The sequence below is a fragment of the Terrapene carolina genome, unplaced genomic scaffold, assembly GCF_002925995.2.
Source record: "Terrapene carolina triunguis isolate 2854851 unplaced genomic scaffold, T_m_triunguis-2.0 Scaffold21, whole genome shotgun sequence".
In the NCBI taxonomy this organism is placed as follows: domain Eukaryota; kingdom Metazoa; phylum Chordata; order Testudines; family Emydidae; genus Terrapene; species Terrapene triunguis.
In genome coordinates this window covers 20270513-20291428 of record NW_020664372.1, presented here as the reverse complement: position 1 = coordinate 20291428, position 20916 = coordinate 20270513, and the positions used below count along the sequence as shown (strand labels likewise).

Sequence of the window (20916 nt, the reverse complement as noted above, 5' to 3'; positions counted from 1 at the left end):
GTTAGAGTCTCCTTTCAGTTACAACTGCATAAGAGTGGTATTACACTGGTATAACTGAATGCACATTCTCTGTGATATTGTCAGCCCCCCCTGCCCCTTCAAGGAGTTGTTTCTGAACTCATATATGCTGCTGGTCTGTACATTACAGTATCCATAGGTTAGTGGGATGAATCATAAAAAAATCTTTTTGCTAAATGTAACTGTCACAAAAAAGTACCATGTGATCTTCAGAAATTAAAGGAGATCTGTATTTATGTAACTTGTTACGATAACATGAAAGATTTTATTGGTGGCTTTGAGAACTTTTGAAAAGTTTTAAATATTTTAATTTTAATTCTGTTAAAATACATGTGTTAATACAGAAGTCCATTTCTTCTGGGTTATATGGCAATAAAAACTGGCCTGGGTATTTAAAGCAAGATAATAAAGGAAGAAGGGTGTGCCAGAAAGTTCTTACTTGCCTTGGAAGAAACTTGGATAGAAAACTACAGAATAAATTATTTCTATTTGTTTCTCTCCCCCCCCCCCCCTTTCTTTTAGGAAACACTCAAAGTAATTCAACCAGTCTTTTTGGGAAAAATTATTAATTATTTTGAATTTTTTGATCCTCTTGATACTGCTGCTTTGAATTTTGCCTACGGCTATGCAGCTGCTTTGTCTGTATGTACATTGATTTTAGCCATAACACACCACTTATACTTTTATCATGTACAACGGGCTGGCATGAAATTGAGAGTAGCGATGTGTCACATGATTTATCGGAAGGTAAGCAACCTTTCATTTTTCAAATGTATGTGTATATAAGTTAGCTATTCTAGTAATCAGTTTACAATTAAGTATTTGAATTATTTTTCACTCTTGCAATAGTTCTGAAGTCATGGCATTTGAAGGAATAGGGTATAAGTCTGTATTAATGAAAATCAGGGTTAGCATATATATGTATTGATTTTTTTTTTATACTGCTCTCAACAGTATATGGATGCCTATATAACGTTGTAGGCTATTGCCTGGGGTCCAGAGGATGTGGGAAAAAGGAGCTGCTGAGTGTTGTGTGCTTGTTCTCCTCCACTCTAGAGATGCATTGGGAGAGAATGGGCCCCTACCCCCCGGCCCGCCGCCTTCCTGTCTCAGAAGGGAGGAAGTTTGATCAAACCGGTAGGGGAATAGCCAACTCCTGGAAGGGGGCGCTCATGTCCAGACAGACTGGAGCCAAGCCCCTCCTTATGCCTCAAAGTGCACCTTTCCCCTACATGTGCTGATCAACATGTAGCAGTCACCATCTGGGGAGAGGAGCCAGGTGATCAGTGGAACAGAAGCAGAAGTAGCAACTACCAGGCCAGAGCTAGCAGGGAAAGTAGCTGGGCAGCTCACAGGATGAAAAGCTGCTTTTGTCCATTGCCAGTGTGGATCTTGAGAAGCGATAGCCTTACTAGCTGTCAGTAGCTTCTTGGTGGCTGGTGGCAGCCTTCAAGCCACGAGGCCTCGCTCTACTTTTACCTCCATGTAGACAAGTCTGTCAAGAGAAATTTTGGGGCCCCAGCACATCATGGTCACTGTCTTCCCTCCCATTTCACTTTGTTTACGCAAAACACTTTGAGGGGGCTCCCTGACCTCAGAGCCCCAGTACAATAGTCCCTCCTTTTCTCTCCCTCTTATCAGCCCTGCATGTAGGAACCATATAGGAGGTGGCAGAGGGGAGAATGTCCTATCTATATAGTTAGGGGCTACGATGGTATGACTTAAATTACCTGCCTTCCAAGTTTTTGGAGCAGTGCCCTCCTCACCCTTGCCCCAGAAATGAAATTTAGGCAGGGATTAGACATTTAGATTGATTAAAATTCAATCAGAATGTAATCTTTCTTTTTAAGAGGGGGAAAACACTCAACCCTTCCTCTATTCTAAAACATGTAATTACCCCCACTTAAAGGTAACATTTAGATTACTCCTCTCTTCATCCTCATCTCTGAACTCCATAATTTATAGTAAAGTAAGAGAGAAAAAAGTGGGGAATATTTCTCAGGCCATGTTGGGCTGGTGAATTGTTTTTTATGCACATATTTATCCTCCTCTCTCTTCTGATACCTTGGAAATTATCCGCTGGGAACTCAGTTCTAACATGGCACACTACTTTCTTGTACATAAACATATTTCTAAGGAGTTAATTTACTATACTGATGATCATAACACACTTTGTTTGAAATTCATGAAATATTTGTATAGCAAGCATTGTTTGTTGCAGCGTTGATATTCACTTGGAGGGCTGAAAGCTTGGAAAGGCAAAATGTTCACATTGTTCACTTTATTTCTAGGCATGATTAAATTGAATATTAATCTGCTTTCATCTCATAAATGTTTACTCCCAAGCAGGGCCGGCTCCAGGCACCAGGCACCCAAGCTGGTGCTTGGGGCGGCACCTGGAGGGGGGCGGCGGCGCGGCGCTCTAGCCGCCGGGGGGGGGAGCCGAGCCCAGCCCCCGCCGGGGCTCGCTGCCCTCCCCCCGGGGCTCCGGCCGCCCCCCTCCCCCCCCGCGGGGGAGGGGGGCGGCCGGAGGCTTTTTCGCCTGGGGCGGCGAAAAAGCCAGAGCCGGCCCTGCTCCCAAGGGTGAAGGTTGAAGTCATGGTAGAAGACCAATAAACTTTGCAATCAATTATCCTCATTTGAGGTGTATGGATAGGTCATACTTTTTATAAATCCTTGATATACAGTTTTGAAAGAAAAGCTGAATGCTAATTTCCCAATACTTTTTTTTGGCATTAATTAATATCTGTAGTAAATATATACTTGAAATGCTAAGTTTCTGTCAGTGGTGGCTGTGTTGTCACTATGTGTGCTAGTTTTGTTAACCATAGTAAATGACAGATTCCTAGTACTGAAGTTCAAATGCTAGTTACTTAAATTGTTGTACTCCTTTTCCCTTCATATGAAGTGATAGAAAACTAATTTTATCTGTAGAACAAATCATTATCTATTTGTGTTATTAAAACTCCAAAAAGATGTTTTGTGTATACTAAAAAGCATTAGTAATAAGATGCTACACTCAGGAAGTCTGTTGCAAAGATGGGACTAGAATTTCTCATGACTAATTCTCAGTCTGATGCTGTAACCCCAAGATCATCGATGCAGTACTTATCTTAAAAATAATAGGCTTCATTTTCTAAGGATTCTCTTCAGTTTGGCAGAAATAAAAAGAACAAAACAGCTCAAGTTCTGAAACCCAGAGATTTTTTTGGTTGGGACTGGGTGGGCTAATTACTCTAAAACGTGACAACGGTCCCTTCAGAGGAAATAAACTGGTCTTTTCTACGGTGATATCTCTCCATCTTTCTATACTTGCAACCAACAATTTGGAACAGGGAGAGAACAAAGATCCAAGAAGGGAGACCAGAATTAGTTAACGTGATACTAAAACAAATCCTAATCCAGGGATTGATGTCAATATTATTTAGATGGTATTTCTGATTGGGAGGAGAGTAGAACTGCCTGTAACGGGAAATGGACAAGGGACCAATGAGCTCATATCTGAAAGAAGGCGGCATTTCAGAAGAAGACAGCTCTGGGAGTAGGATTCACCTTAACTTCTCCACAACAATCATTAATGATTTTATGTAATTACAGCCTAGTTTCTCCCCAACCCCCCCGCCCCTCCAAATATAGCCCAGCCACAGTGTTTACAAGGATCTGTGACCATATGGAAAATTCAAAGGGATATTAACCAAACTGTTTTTTGTGCTAGAAGAGAAAACTATTTGACAAATAGAAAAATTTCAAATCCGGGTTTCTTTTTAATGATCTGTAACTCAAAAAAAAACCAAACAAAAAAACCCCTTGGTAAATTTTCTTCAATCCCTTCAGGGCGAGGGATGTGCTGGCCGCGGCTTCCCGCCGCCCCCATTGGCCCGGGACGGCGAACTGCAGCCAGTGGGGGCCGCGATCGGCCAAACCTGCCGCGTCAGCAGGTAAATAAACTAGCCCGGCCCGCCAGGGTGCCAAACGTTGCCGACCCCTGCTTTAGAGTAAATGTGGCAATTTTCAGGCCAAACTAGCATTGCCAGTCAGTATTTTAGTGGATGGGGAGAGAGCTAAAATAGGGGTTTTTTTTTTGTTTTTTTTTTTGATGGAACCTGGTTACAGGCTTAAGGCCATTGCTTGGTGTTTGACATTGCTACTTCCCTAGACTTAGGTCGAGGCTGGTTCTTTTTGTCAGGAAAACTTAAATGTTTCTCTGAGATTTCTTTTATGACACGCATGCTAATTTGAGAGTAGTTAAGCTGCAAGAGTTGCCAATGACTACAGGAAGGGTTCTCCCCCACCCATAACAATAGCAGAGAATGATAGAGTGAACAGCAGGAACTGCTGTAGGTGTGCTCTTGTGTACACCTTCTCCAACCCCTAGACAACCTTTAGAAACTATACTATTAATACGGAAAATATCTGGCTGATTGCTTTCTCGGAGGACATCAGCCTGAATCTTTGTAGGGTGGGCAAGTTGGGGCTGCACTAGTGAAGCAGGTTAACTGGGGTACCTAGAAAAAGGAGGGAGAGTTGGTGAAACATAACACACAAACATAACTACTAAGACATGTACCTAAGCCCACTTCAGACATTTTACTGGTTGAATGGTGGTTTGTCAGTCTTTCCTATTTAGGCCCAGATCCTGAAATCAGTGAGACTACTTTGCTTAAAGCTGAGCACATGCTTATGTCTTTGCAGGATCAGGGCTTTCAGTTGTAAGCTCTTTGCAAAAGAGACTATTTGGAAAGCACCAGCAATATTTTCAGTAGTGATGCAATATAAATAACAACTCCAATAATTATTTGATCTGCCTCTTGAAGATATATTTGAAGTATACAGTGGGCATCATTAAAAGTCTTGGCATTTTCCCCCTGCATCTTCATATTTACAGTACCTGTATTTTGGTATTTGCAGTGTTCTCTGTTCTTATCATTGGAAGATTGGGGCAAAGACTCAGCTGGTCAAACTGAGTCTTCAGGATAGAGATTTCCAGTCTAGTTTTGCTCAAGTGTTCTTGACAGAGGGATGCATGTGAAAGAAATGTGCGGAGTTTTTGGTTCAGGTTTAATATTTTGCCATATTAGTTTTGTGTTCTAAGTCACTACTGGAAATGCAGAGGGAAATAGATTTTTAATGTCAATTCTGCTCCTCCCCCCCCCATATATTATTCTATATGTTTTCTACTTCAGAGCCAAATCTTGATCACCAGCCAGTGTTTTAACTAAGGCCTTTAAACTGCAGTTCCAAGAATTCTCATGTGTCTTCATCTTAAAAATACCTCATAATTCATAGCTCTGATGCCAGATTTGACAATAGTACATCTAGGCTTTAGAAGAGATGATGCAGCTATTCTGATACCATACAATGTGGTAGTTAATTTAAAATAATTTAAGAATGCTTGATTTTTTTTTTTTTCTATTTCAGGCACTTCGTCTCAGTAACACAGCCCTGGGAAAAACTACCACAGGTCAAATAGTAAATCTTTTATCAAATGATGTGAACAAATTTGATCAGGTAAGACTTATTATTGGTCTTCTTAGACAATTCTGGTAAGGAGATGAGAGATGGGTCCAAGTTGCAATATTTGAGGTGTATGGGATATGAGGTTTTACTTCACAATCATTTTTAAAGTGACAACTTAGGCTCATAATTTAGTATTGATTTTTAAAGGTGGTTTTACCAAACATATTAATAGCAATAGCTTCTTGAAATTGGAAAAAAAATCCCTTTTCTTTTTGTGTGTAGATATTCCTGCTCTGTTTATAAACCCGGCGTAGTGCTGGTGCATGTAAGTGTATTAAAGGCAACTCTGCAATTGACTGAATTATTTGAGATGCTTTTCGTTTTAGTTTTTAAAAGGTTGTGTTGAGTGAACTGAAACACATTTAAAACTCTTCCTTTTAGCTTTTAAGCTGAAATTCAACCAGGATTATTGTAATAACTGGGAAACACTTCCATGCTTTATAATAAGGTATCCTGGGCTGAAGCGATAGCCCAAGGCAGTGTTGCTGTTGAATTAATAGGCTTCACCCTAATGTTGTGTGTGTTTTACTAGAATATTTTAAATTTAAACAAAATATTAAAAAATACCCCCACAAAAAACTACATTAAAAGAACATTATTAAAGTTGCAAAGTCAAGCATTCAAAAATTAGGAAATGCTGTACACCAGCACATACTATATTTTCCACAACCCCTATCAGTTTCAGTGCATAGGAAGGATGGAACTCACTGAATGAACAGGCAGTCAGTATTTTGTTTCATCCTCATCATTCAGTTGTGGCCCTAGGCCTTATTTATTGTGCACTATTCAAACTGTGCCCTGAATACAGATTATTCATTTCCTCATAGGCTCTGTGGTGATGGTCTGTTTGCAATATGTTCAGCACTAGGACCTGTGGGAGGCTGGAGCATGCTCAGTGAGGATAGACTCTTCAGAGATTTAGCCCTTAATCTCTAACAAGTCTCTGCTAAGCGTGTGTGAACTGTGATTTTTTTCAAGGGTTTATTACTTGAGCAAATTTGGGTGGATTTTCCTGGAGATGGCAAAAGGCACATTTCTGATAAAGGCCACTCCCTGCCACATTTCAAGTCCCTGCTCCAAAAGAAAAGGGATGCTAGAGCTTCTCACAGAAAAGGCTGGTGGAATTTTACACATGGGCAAAACATATTTTTCCCTAACCTTCTTCTCAGAAATAGCCAGAGGTGAAAGTAAGCTGGTCCAGTCTGGTAAGGTGTACCGGCAAGAGTCGGTACACCGCTGACTGTACCAGCAGCAGGCAGCTTCCCCAGGCCGGCGATTTAAAGGGCTCAGGGCTCCTGGCAGCAGCTGGAGCCCCAGGCCCTTTAAATCGCCACCAGAGCCCCGGGGTTACGGCAGCGGGGCTCTGGCGGTGATTTAAAGGGCCTGGGTCTCCGGCTACAGTAGCGGCTGCTGGGAGCCCCGGGCCCTTTAAATCGCCGCCGGAGCCCCGGGGTGCCCAGCACCGCCACAGCTACTGCTCCTGAGGTGATTTAAAGAGCCTGGGGCTCCCAGCCTCCGCTACCGCAGCCGTAGACCCAGGCCCTTTTAATCTCGATTTAAAGGGCCCAGGGATTTAAAGGCCCGGCCTCTTCCAGTTGAGGCCCCGCCCCCTGCTCAGGACTCCAGCATACTGGTAAGTCCTTTAAGTTACTTTCACCCCTGGAAATAACTGAACTGGTTTGGCTGAAATTTTCCAAAAATATTCAGCCTGGGTCAGACCCCCACCATGGAAAATGTCAGTGAAAAGATTATGGTATCCAGTTAGGGTACACAGACAGAGAGAGATACCACTCTGCAGATAATTGTAAGTTTTGTAAATGAAGCAAGAAAAGGACACGTGTTATACTCATGGAATTGTCTTGGAATACAGGATGCTCTAAAGTTACTGGTGCATAATAGTACAGTTTTCCCATTTATGCAAATGCCTGCACTCTAACTAGCTGAGGATGCTGATTTTTAAAACCATTATTTAGTTCTCTCTCAATAACTGGGCTGTGAGTCTCTCTGTCTCTTTCCACTGACTGCCTACCATAATCTTTCTGCAGGCTTATTTTTCAGAATGTCTACCAGAAACAAAAATGGCACCTCCGCTTTATATTCCCTTGAGCGGAAAGCAGAAAACATGCAAACATTTATATTTTAAAATTGAAAATTATATATATTTATATATACAATTTCCCTGCTGATAAGGGTTTTATTGTTGGTGTTTTTGTCTTTTCAATTAATGCTAAAAGCGGTTTTTATATCTTAACTGATTGTGCAGGTAACAATTTTCTTACACTTTTTATGGGCTGGACCACTTCAAGCTATAGCAGTAACTGCACTTCTCTGGATTGAAATAGGCCCATCATGCTTTGCAGGAATGGCAATTCTGATTATTCTACTTCCTTTACAAACCTGTATTGGGAGGTTGTTTTCTTCACTAAGGTAAGGTAAACTTTTGTGGTGCACATTATCTGTGCAGGTTTTGAAAGTGCATGTGCTTGGCTGGCCTGATGTCAAAACTGCCATGGGCTAGGCCCTTTGTTCAATTTCCAACTGTTTGCCAATATTTTCAAAAAGTAGCACCTAAAATAAGAGATGTGATTTGCAAAAGTGCTGAGCATCCAGCGAATCCCATTAAAGTCACTGGGACCTGCTTGGGTGCCCAATCCTTTTGAAAATCAGTTTGCTTATTTGCTTGCCTACATATGGACTTGGAAGTCTAATATTTTGAAAAATCTTGACCTTGATGTCTTGCTGCATGGGCATTTAGGGACTGGGTTTGTTGTGGACAATGCTGTTGTTCCTTGCAACAGGAAAAAGAGAGTGCCTTGGTTTTTCACAAGGTCTGACCTCTGAGGATGATAAAGATGTTGCAGTCAGAAGCTCTAAAAAGATTCCTATACAAGGCTCCTCATCTGCAAGAATGATACCCGTGATTCAGGGTCTTGAAAGTGAGGAGAGGCTGTGAGGAAACAACATTGGGGGGGGGGGGGGGGGGGGGGGGAGGAAAAAGGGGGGGGGGGGGGGGGGGGGGGAGAGGAAGAAATGAGCTCCTTAGGACCTCAGTAGCAGTGCAAGATTTGTAACAGGAAGGGTTTTTATGTATAGTGGCTCTGCAGTATCTTTCCAACCAGATTCAGACCTTATGGCCTCCCCCCACCCCACCAGCTTCTTCCCCCCCCCCCCCAAATTACATCTTGTGGAAAGTCTGATAGTTTTTCTTAAACTACAGTATTCTGATTTCCTAACTTTCAAACTTTTATAATGGCAAAGTTCTAGTAATGTGTTAAATTAATAGATAACTTATTTTACAAACGTATTCTGTTTTAACGAAGCATTTGGTGGCTTTGTCTGAGAATGTTATTAAAGCTCTTAAATGTGTTATGAGTGGATGTCTGTGAGCTTGGCCTGTCTCTTCTTTGTGGCATAACCTGTTATAGTGTGAATAGTTTCCTGCATTGTCTTTATGTAATAAAAACTGTATGGCTAGGTACTGATGTTTTTATTTGTTTTAAGATTGGTTGAAGGTAAAATATTGTGAAAATAGTTAAACTGACATTGTTATTGCATGGCTAAGCACTCAAAAGTCTGGAAATTACCGAATTAGAGTTACCTATAGAACGCTGTTCCTTGTGCTTATTCACTATGATACAGTCTTCAGTTACATGGTCACATACTATTTCTCAAATAATAAAATAATACAGTTTCCCCCCCCCCACAACTTTAGTTATACAAACATGTACCATGTTTTAATAACTTTTTCATTCTATACACTTGCACTGTTTTCATTGTTGTAATGATCCAATGTAGCTTTATTGACTTAAGCTTTTTTATATTAACAATCATTATAATATTTAGCACTTACACAGTGCTTTTCATCCATAGATCTCAAAGTGCTTTTTCAAGGTGGTAAGCATTATTATCCCCATTTTACAGATGGGAAAACTGAGACACAGAGAGATTAAATGACTTGCCCAGGGTCACACAACGAGATGAGAAATTCTCTTCTCTAAGGTATGTATTCTAATAATTAGTCAGTGGCCATGTAATATTCAATGTTTTTCAACCAGCAGCAGATCCTTGCTTAGGCTCAGCACAGGGGAAGGAATATGTTGATGAGGAAGATACTTATCTGCGCACATGTGCGTAAGTCTCTCTTTATTTGCAGTTCAGGGAATGAAGCTGAAGTAGATTTCAATCCCGCAATGAGCTATGTGTGGGCATTGAAGTGACTGGGGTCTGCATGGGCACAGGGGTCCACCTGCATGGAGCTAATTGCAGGATTGGAGCCACTGCTGCAAGTTTAGGTGGGCTCTGCATGAGAAGCTAACTTTCATTATTATGCAGCATTTTATACTTCCTCCCCAATCTTGCAAATATCTATGCATGCTAGTAACTTTGCTCATGCAAATAGTACCATTGACTTCAATGCCTATTTTTCAGGATGGGACCCGTATTCTGTAATGTCTTGAGTAAGACTAATTAGTGTACTTGTCATATAAATGACCTTCATGGTCTCTGGGACACTGTATTATATGGTACTACTGTTAGCCGCACATAAACATAAACATTTATACAAAATGTATGTATTATACTGTATTATATGAAAAACAGTTTGTGATCATGAAATCGAAGACTGTATTGTAAATATATGCATGGGAGCAACCTTCAGATTGTGTGAGCAATCTTAGCATTATAATTTCCAGACTTTTTCAGGGCTTAACGATGTAATGGTAGCATTCTCTTTAAATGTACTTTAAAAATGTAATTTCCTATGTGATTTAAAAGAGAAAAAGTTAGAAAAGATTCATTCCACTATTGGGCTAGGCACCACTGGTATGCACTATCCCATGCACTGCAGCTGCTACCATTAAAGCCAGTGGGAGTTTATGAGGACTATATGAGGGAACCTCTCATGCACAGTTTAGGAAGTCTATAGGAAACCTTTGGTACGTTTCCTTTTCATACCTAAAATTGGTGTGAGTGCATGCGTAGCACAACTAGCATGTGCATGTGCTGAGCTTAGATCTGTCCTTTTTAAAAATCTGGGGCCAGGTCTTCTGTTGGTATAAATTGTCATAGCTCCATGGAAGTCCATGAACTACTCTGATTTACACTAGTGAGAATCTGGCCTCCAGTGTGCATGTGCAAATATGACTTTCCAATAGGTAATAACTCATCCAAATAAAAACTAATTTTCACTGGAACACTTGAAGACGCTCCCATTGAGGACTATTACTATAGGAAACTTAACTTTCTGTCCTCAGCCCCTCCAAGAATGTCTGCACACTCAGCGGCAGCCCATGGCAGTGAGCCTCCGAGCCCAGGTCAACAGTCTCAGGCTCACTGGGCTCGTGCTACCACACTAAAAATAGCTATTTGGACAGAGCTTTTAAGTTGTGTGTAAGTCTGGCTTCTCCCTAGGTTTCAGAGTCTGAGCTGCAATGTCTACACATCTGTGTTTAGTGCGGTAGTGCAAGCCCCGCGAGCCCGAGTCTCTTGACCCAGGCTCTGAGACTCACTACCGAGGGCTGTGTAGATGTACCCTCACTGGGAGAGTTTAAAAATCATAAGAAGGATTATGTTGTTTGCTTCATTCTCCCCATACTGAGCTCCCTCTCCCTTGTCTAAACCCTACAAACTTTAACATACAAAATCTACTCTGGTATGGACTCCAGACTGTATGGAGACCAATCCTGGAAAATAAGCGTCTGAAAGGTAAAAATTTCACAAAGTTACAAGTAAGACTGATTTGTTTGTTACATAAACAGATCACATATTCCATTTTTTTTTTATATATTATCTGGGGATGGGGAGAAGAGGGTGTTTGTATCATGGCTGTTCAGAAGTCCTCTGTGGAAGTTTTTCAGTTTTCGCTAAAATAGTTCCTAACCATCATAGTTGTAAAGATACTCTTGTTTCATGTCAGGAAGGTTAACTGATACTATATTGTCTTCCTGTGTTCTACTAGCAAGCCTTGTTTATAGGGAGACCAGATGTCCTGATTTTATAGGGACAGTCCTGATATTTGGAGGTTTTTCTTATATAGGCACCTATTATCCCCCACCCCCGTCCCAATTTTTCACACTTGCTATCTGGTCATCCTACTTGTTTACGTTAGGAAAACACAGTAAACATAAAATATTGATAAATTCTTATAAAAGTTATAGTAGGGTTTATTTTGATACATCATGTGCTATATTCCTAAGTGACATGGTTTTACAGATATCCTATCATCTCTAAACACAACTTTTATATGAAAGAAAACTGCGTTGCAGAACGGCTTCTTTGGCTATGCATACACAAGCCTATTTTCTCTGAAATTTCTCTCCAATTCCAACAGTCGTAGCAATGACTGGAGTACCAATATAGAATGTGCTGTCTATCCCTGATGTGCTAGTGCCTTGTCTACACTAGTGCTCCAATAGTTCCTGCTGTTAGTGGAGCTGTGCTGGTAGTAGCAACAGTGGAAAATTTTAGCACATGATGTGTCAAAATAAACCCTACTATAAATAAGAATTTATCAATATGTTATGTTTACTATGTTTTCTTTTCTACATGAATGAATTCAATATGATTTTAGTATACTTTAAAAATAAGGAACCATTTCATACATACGAAAAAATGTGTTAATTTCCCCCCAGTTTAAATTGTGACTTTTTACCATTAAGAAGCTGTTTTTTTTAAACTTGTTTGCCATGATAAACTAGGACCTTAGTTATAAGGAGAGATCCTAATTTTCCATGATAACAAGAAAAACGAAACCAAAATTCTCTGATTAAAAAAAGGAAGTCTGTGTTTAGTTTCCCTAGGCAAAATATACATAGGTATCAGCTGAACACAATATTTTGTTGAGACAGTGTTACACCTTTTATCTAGTCTAATTGGGACTGGGGTCAGATCAGATAATCAATAATTTGGATAATCCGGAGATCCTCAGCTCTGGGTGGCAGGGCAGCAACTTCAGCTGAAGCCTGAGCCACGCTGCCTGGGGCTGACAGCAGGAGCCTCGTCGCCCGGGGCTCGGGCTGTCAGTCCTGGTTCGGTTAATCCGGAGAGCCGGATAATGGAGGCTCGGATAAATGGGGTTCTACTGTATAGGTTTTTATTCACAAAACGTAAAAACTAAAGATTCTCTGCAAAAATGTAAATTCCACGTTTTTCCATGGCAAATGGACGTCTAGAATCCCGGGTTATAAGCAACAGGAAATATGGGGCTAGAATAGATATGCCTAATGCAACCTAAACAGCAAATCCTGCTGTCATATTTTATACAGTTATCAACAAATAGTGACCGTTTCTCATTGTTTCCTGTTATCACTTCCTTTCACTTTTGTACCAATTTTTTTATTATTATTTTTGGAAATATCCCTGGTGATTTTTAAATCTTAAAGTCTGGAAATATATTATATGTATTTACAAGAAAATTTCTTTCTTATAATTCCTGCTTTCAGAAGGTAGGAATTATACTAGATACCCAATGTCCTTTCCTGTAGTACACCTCTACCCCGATATAATGCGACCCGATATAACACGAATTCGGATATAACGCAGTAAAGTAGCGCTCTGGGGGGGGAGTGCTGTGTGCTGAGTCTTTTGTGGTGGATCTGCGCAGCGGATCAAAGCAAGTTTGATATAACGCGGTTTCACCTATAACGCGGTAAGATTTTTTTTGGCTCCCGAGGACAGCGTTATATCTGGGTAGAGGTGTATTAGAGGTGGTCTGCTTTCCCTCTCATATTGTCCTACTGGTTCTCAAAGAAACTGGTGGTTTCGGTAGTTGTTGACTAAGTTTATACTACCTGCTTGTGAGGTACTAATACCTCTGGATGGAGAATATTATTATACAGTAACTCCTCACTTAACGTTGTAGTTATGTTCCTGAAAAATGCGACTTTAAGTGAAACGATGTTAAGCGAATCCAATTTCCCCATAAGAATTAATGTAAATGGGGGGGGGGGTAGGTTCCAGGGAATTTTTTTTTGCCAGACAAAAGGCATTATATACATTTTAAACAAGCAATTTAATATTGCGCTGGGGGGGGTGGGGAGTAGTGTGCACGTGCTGTGTGTTTACAAACATACTGTACATACAGTACTATAGTTGGGAGGTGCCCCTGCCTTACCCTACACAGGCACAGCTCACTGGCACTGGAGATGAGGTAGGCAAGGAGGCTGAAGGTGCTGTAGGCTAGGAGAAGCACATTGCCCAGCAGCGGCAGCTTCCCCTACTCTGCAATCACCAGGGGCGGGAGGGCAGGAGGGGGCTCAACCCTCAGCCCGCCCACTCCCCCCCTTCCCCCATCCTTGACCTGCCTCTTCTCCCCCCCCACCTGCTCCCCCTTTACTTCCCACGCTGCGTCCTCACTCCTCCCCGCTCCGTCTCCTCCCTTCTAAACGCCGCAAGCCAGCTGATTGCTGCGGCAGGAGGCAGGGGAGGGAGGGGGAGCCTGCGCGCCGAGTCCTTGCTCCTCCCCCCTCCCTTCTGCCTGGGGCAATCAGCTGGCTTGCGGTGTTTAGGGGGAGAAAGCTGCGGAGAAAGCAGGCAGCCAAACAATGCAAGAGTGGAGCATCGCACAACTTTAAATGAGCATGTTCCCTAATTGCTCAGCAACATAACAACGAAACAAGGTTAACTGGGACGACTTAAAGTGAGCAGTTACTGTATTTGAAGCTGGTCAGAAAACAAATCCTTCATTTGTCAAAAGAATTTAATCTTGATGAAAATTTTCTCACCAGGTCTAATTATAACTAATTACTTTTAATGCTCAATATCATGGGTTTTGTGTGCTTCAGGCAGAATTAGCCACAGAAATAACCAAGATCAGGTCAATCCCATTCATTGACCTCTTCAGAAGAGCCTCTTTCCCCACTTTTTGTGGGCAGAAAAAGCAGTTGCTTCAACATACTTTCTTGGAGAAATGCTTATATTTTGGCACTTTCAACTCAGATTATTTACTTCTTGAATGTCCTGTATTTTTCCTTCCCTTTTTTTATCTTGTCTTTTAAATATGTTTGGAAAATCTCTATTTTATTGTATGTTACACTTGATGGGAGGTATTTTTCTTTATCGGGTTATTGGCAAATATTCTTACTCTGGCCAAAATATATTTCAGTTATTTTTAACCATGCAAAAATACATTTTCATTTTTTAAAAAAGGGCATATAATCACAATGTCTGTATATACTGGTACATGTGGTGCTCTGTACATAGATTCCTGGTGTATACAAATGCTAGGCTCTTCACTGAAAACTGCATAGATGAGAACACATAACCCAAATTTTTACTGCATGTCAAAGTTTACTGTATAAGTGTAACAGTACAGATTGAACAGTCACTGTTGTTGTGAATCTGAGAACTTTTCTTTTAATTACAGGAGTAGAACTGCAGCCTTGACAGATGTCAGGATTAGGACAATGAATGAAGTCATAACTGGTATGAGGATAATAAAGATGTATGCCTGGGAAAAATCATTTTCAGAACTAGTTAACAGTATAAGAAGGTAATCAGTGTTTCACTGAAATTTATGCCGTGGTATTTGATCTAAATTCATGTATGTTTTTATATGTTAGTAGATGCCTTATTTTTGGATTTGAAATCCAGGAATTTCCTAGAACCCTTGTATAGCTTTGTCATTTTTTTCTTCACCTCTGCATAAGGACAGTATGAGTTTGTCTTGAGGGCAGAAAAAAGTTCTTTGATACTTATTAAAATTGGTTTCTTGTAAGTGTGAATACAGAATTACCATTTTTCTTGTTTCCACATTTGGTTTATTGCCTAACAACCTATATACATCAAGTGTCCCCTATTTATAAAGAGTTTCATCCTCACAATCGACTTACTGGCTCTCCTGACTTTAACCTGCAAAATTCTTTTCTCTGAGGAATATCATGGGATTTCCTTTCTCACCTTAGCTATAAATCTAGAATCCTATAGAAGCTATGCTTAGACTCCTTTTGTGTCCATCTGAAGTGCAGCCATCAGGTGGCAGGCCTGTTGCTGCACCTTTCTCAAGGCTGGAACTCTGCAGTTTAACTAGTCTGGGGCTGGATCTCTGGGCTGCGACCCTACTGTTTCCCTAACTGTGTTTGGTATCTGTAAGCCTTTTCCTTCAGGAGACTCTGACTGTTGCTGTTTGTGGTGGGAGAAGCAGACTGCCTGCTTGCTGCAGTTTCTGTGTCTCTCCCTGCATTTCTGTCAGTGCTCTCTCAACCACCTTTTCTAGGTGCAGGGATCTGTAATGGTTTAGTATCCTCCTTTGATGCTAGGGTTAGTCTTCGGAAGAGTAAACCACAGCCTGGACAGAGCCAGGTAGGGAGTATTCTCCACTGGTTTCTCAAGGATCCTGGGCATTCCTTATGATAGCACCTTATCTTTGTTAATGTTTAATTTCATATTAGTTTCTCTCTTCCTTTGATTTAATTGAATGCCTTCACGCAGGATAATACTGCATAGGTAAAATTCTAGCCCTGGTATCCAACTTCCAAAGAAAATAATCTAACTGTTCATTACTTTACTTGAGAACTAAAAGAAGATCTAAGATTGAAAACAAAATTAGTAGTAGGTTTAATAGAAGTTACATTAGATAAATTCAAGCAGAAAGTTGATAGAATTAGAACATACAGAGGAGAGAAGTTGTCACATATTTGGCTAAAGTGTGACCAGTACTATCCAGAGTTACTACTGTAGCCCTGTTATTCAGAGAAAAGCATTGCTTCAGACCATGAACTGTGGGTCAGATTGAATGACTAATTTATAAGTGGAAATTGAAGATTTTGAAAATAAATTTTAGTCTGGAAAACATATGCTCCAGCAACCCTGAGGTCACTATGGGGAGATGAATTAGGTGAACAGCCTTGTATTCCTCTGAACTGAATCGGTCTACCCAGCACCAGGTTGGTAGTGTAATGGTTGGCAGAATAGCTGGTACAGAGGTCACAGCTGTGGATCACGGCTGTCAGGAACTAGATCTAGAAAGGCAGAAGTTTAGGAATAGGGCCCAAATCCAGTGAAGGATCTGGAACAAGAACAGGGAACATGGAGGGGCCTGTGTTTCAGCCAGAGGAATTGGCAACCAACTAGCTTCACAAATTTGTTTGGATCAGCATTCCACAGCTGAACTCATATATTTTTTTCAGAGTTGAATCAGTTTTTAACTGCAATATCTATTGACTGTAGTAGGGGTTGCATGGTCAAACAATACTGGACTCTGAGAATGTTAAGAGTAAAGAGCTTCTGGATGCTCTGACTATATTAAACAATTGTAAAGAATGTATTAAAGTTGTTTACATATATAACAGTTTCTCAAAGTGATGCTTTGTATTCTGATTAAATTAGATAAAAGAAAGCACTTAATTTTGCTCTTTCGCCTTCGGATAAAAAGTAGTCTTATTTGGAGCTTCCCTTTCGTATAGCTATTGGTAAAGAACCTTGCATTTAAATATTATTCTAAGCCCTATTTAGAAGCTCCTCTGTTATTGTTTTATTTTATTACTATTTGCCAAATCCAATACTGCTTTAGCAATCATTCTTGAGTACATTATTTTTAACAACAATTAAAACATCCCAACAGTTAACAACAAAATGCTGAAACTGGGTGTTTTCCTATTATTGAAAGAAGTCCATGATGAGAGTGAGCCTGTGTGAATGGTCTAATATAGTGATAGCTTTGAAACTATTTTGTGTTGTGTTTTTAGGAAGGAGATTTCCATGGTTCTTAAAAGCTCCTATCTTCGAGGATTGAACTTGGCATCATTCTTTGTTGCAAGCAAAATAACAGTTTTTATGACTTTCATGACATATGTACTACTTGGCAATGTTATTTCTGCAAGTCGGGTGTTTGTGGCAGTGTCACTGTATGGTGCAGTGAGACTGACTGTCACTCTCTTCTTCCCTGCGGCTGTTGAGAGAGCATCTGAGGCAATGATCAGCATACGACGAATCAAGGTACACTGAGAAACTGAGAAGTTTTTTGATTTAATTTTGATGGCTATATATACTATTTCATTAATATTTTAGTGTCTCCAACAAAGTTTGACTTTAAGTTGTAATTTGTAGCATTTTGGATTTCTATGGAAAACCTTGTTCCAAAATAGAATATTCCATTTATTTATATACAGTACTTTGGAAAATATCTGAATTATACTATAGTACTCTAAAGTACAATAGACCTATGTTTCTGGGGGTTGGGGGGAGGTGTTACAGCTTCCTTTCTGTTATATTTCAGGAGAGAATTCATACTAGAGAAGTACTTGCTTTAAAATTCAACAGCGAGGTCTCTTGAATTTGCTTTGAGTAATATTGTATATCGCACTGTGTCAAATACTTATATATTACTTTTCTCTGGAGATATGATGAGTTACACAATGTTATTTTATTTAAATATTTACTGCTAAGTGCAAATTCCTTATTTTTCTTAAAGCTGCAACTATATTTTTGTGGCTAAATTTTTCCCTTTATTGTGGAGGTACCAATTGCAGCAGGGACTCAGTGCCAGCATATCGTCCTCAAAATTACAGCACTTAATTTTTGAAGTGCAGAATTATTTTTTTGAGAATTTAGAAAGCTATTAATTAGTTTGTGTTAAAATTTAATTAAATACTGGGTCCTTTAAGGAAATTTTAGCATCCTGTCTCAGACTTTTTTTGATCCCAAATGGTCTTCGTAATGAAATAACAAAGACTGTTCAAACTTCCCATGAAGTGATAATTCATTGAAAATCTGTTCATTGGCTAAACTTGAAGAAAAATTTTAGGATTAAAGGTCTTTTTTTGCCAATATTCTTCATAACTGAAAGTTTTTTCCTCAGCAGGGGGGAGAATGTTCTATTGCACAGAATTCCACAACCTGCTTTTTCAAAATTGCTGCCCTCTCTTATTTTTCCTCAATGGGACTGAGGCCTCCGTGGTTGCTCCTGTGCTTCTCACAGGCTCCTCTCTATTTCCTGATGACAGCTTGGCTTCACTCCTGTTGGGAACAATGTGAGGCAGTGGCCACTTTGAAAAAAGGCATCTTAGCTGTGCAGCCGTTGGCCTCAGTCCCATTGAAAACAAGGGGAAAAGAACTCTTTGAAAGAGGTCAATTATCTCTGAATTTCTCCAGAGGAGAATATTTCATTCTTCAGTCTCTGCTTACAGATAAAGTAAAGATAAAGTCTCTGCTTACAGATAAACTTCCAGTTTCTATACTTAACCTAAATTAATCCTACGCGATACTACTGCAAAATAATGTGAAGTTGAATTAATATACTGTGTTTGCAAACATGAGCTCAGACAATTATTATAAGTCCCAAAATCAGTTTTGAAAATAATGAAAGGTCATCCCAGATACAGAAGATAGTCACATCCCTCTCAAGGAAAATATCAAAAGCCCTGTTCTAAAGCAATGTCTGCTTCTCAAACTCCTATGGGTGGCTTTTGGCTGCTTAACTCCTTTCAACAGGGTAGATTCTTGAGGACAGAAGGTGCTGAGGAATATTTTGAGATCCCTGAGTTCTTTAAACCAAAAGTCAGTGAGACACTTTTGAAAATTTTACCATTGTGTTTTTCCTATAAATTCCTCAGTATTAGTCAAACAGCTTGTCCCCTTTTTCCCATGATTTTTATACAAAAAGTCTTTTTCACATACCCCTATCTGATTTTTGTCTTCCTTGTCGTCTTTGTCTCTTTCTCTCTAGTTACTCTCTCTCTTTTCTGGAGCGAATCCTCAGTGTCTCTCTCATCTTCAGCCCCACCCAGCCAGCTCTTCCATTTTTTTTCCTCCCTGTCCACTGTTCTATGTCTTGGAATTCTGGGGACTATTACTGTAGTGCTCCCTCAGCAAAAATCTCCTCCTCCTATACTAATCCTATCTGCGTATTTTGAAGGACTATTGGTTAAAATATAAGGAAAGCCCGTAACGTATAACATTGTGCGATTGCTTAAACAAGCATCCACTTTCTGCAGTCTACCTCTGGACGCCTAACTATGAATTCAACATCTGCTAACCAATCTTGGCTTCATAATCAACTATTCCAAGAGCTGCCTGATTCCCTTTTAGAATATTTTCCATCCAAGAGCAGCCCTTCTGGGGTTTCCCGGTTTACTAGGTCTCAGTAACTGCAGATCAAATGTGTTTGTTTTATAAATAAAAAAGATACTTTTGGTAACTGTTAACCCTGAAAATTACCTCTGGGATCTGAAAGTCTACTTCTGTTCTTTCTGAATTGCACATCAGCCATGGTTGCCTGGTGTCTTAGGTGTGTTGCAGGCTACAATACAATTGAGGTGTATGCTTCTGTGTACAATATGTGGTAGAGATTCTGCGACTGGAACTTAACAAGTCCGTTGAAGAAACATGAGCCAAGATGGAATGGTGTTCACTTCCTTGTATCCCCAGGACCATAGTGGCTGAGGGATTTAGCAAGAGAAATAATGTAATCATAAGCCTTGTCTTTTTTTGCTTAAGTTTCCCTAGGCTGGAAGGGGGATAATGTGCAACCCCTAGCCTGCCTATAAAAATCCACACAGTCCTGGACCCCACACTGAGGTCTTCATACATCACATAGGAGGGGAGTAGTTTTAACTCTATAATTTTACTTGTCATAATTTTTGACAGGTTTCCGTGCTCCCTTTCTATGTTAATGTGCCAATGAGAGCCTGTTTCACACATTGTGCTGCTCTTTTTGTCTTGCCCCATTTTTGTCCAGTCATCAGGCTGTATGATTTTGGAAGTCCCTCCTACTCTTTTCTCCTTTTCTGTGGCCTTTAGATATCATGTTTAGATACGTGTACGTTTTTGACACCATCAGCTATTTTGAAAAAAATGTTTTTAAAAAAATTGATTTAATTTATGCTTACTGAAAAATTAAAAATAAATGAATAGCTATAGCTTTCATGCCTTTTCCTCCTTTTAAGAGGAAAATATGTTTTATGCATTTAATGCAATACTAAATAAAGTCTAGTAAACAGGTGCACAAATTCTGAATGACAGAAGGATAAAGAAGTGTTACCATGCAATTTTAGATAATTTTTTAATCTAGTTAGTCCTTTTCCAAATAAAGGCATTAAATAATTGTGCAAAGGCTTACTGCCAGAAAAAGAAGTGTTAGTACATACCTATACACACACACACACCTGGATTTTTCTCATTTTAGAGGAAAATAATGTTAACACAGTACATTCCTAAAGAAAGTCATTACATAATTTACAAGAATCTTAGTAATGACAGAATACAGTGTTAATGCATACATTTGTTAACTGCATTTTTCACATTTTTAGAGAAAGATATCTTTATACGTAGTTAGTGTATTTTTAAATGAAAGCATTAATGTCAGAAGAATAAAGAAGTGTCAATACATAAATATGAATTTTGTGTGTGTGTGTGTGTGTGTGTGTGTGTGTGTGTGTGTGTGTGTGT

At 39.9% G+C, this 20916-nt stretch overlaps 1 protein-coding gene across 1 annotated transcript in view; it reads left to right on the top strand.

The window, feature by feature from the left end:
* The window catches only part of ABCC4 (ATP binding cassette subfamily C member 4), a 192892-nt gene that overhangs the window by 8814 nt on the left and 163162 nt on the right, over nucleotides 1–20916 (top strand). The window contains exons 5-9 of the mRNA XM_026656707.2: nucleotides 541–765; nucleotides 5437–5526; nucleotides 7799–7962; nucleotides 14897–15022; nucleotides 17217–17466. Coding sequence (XP_026512492.1) covers nucleotides 541–765; nucleotides 5437–5526; nucleotides 7799–7962; nucleotides 14897–15022; nucleotides 17217–17466 — 855 coding nt within the window. The remainder of the gene's footprint in view (nucleotides 1–540; nucleotides 766–5436; nucleotides 5527–7798; nucleotides 7963–14896; nucleotides 15023–17216; nucleotides 17467–20916) is intronic.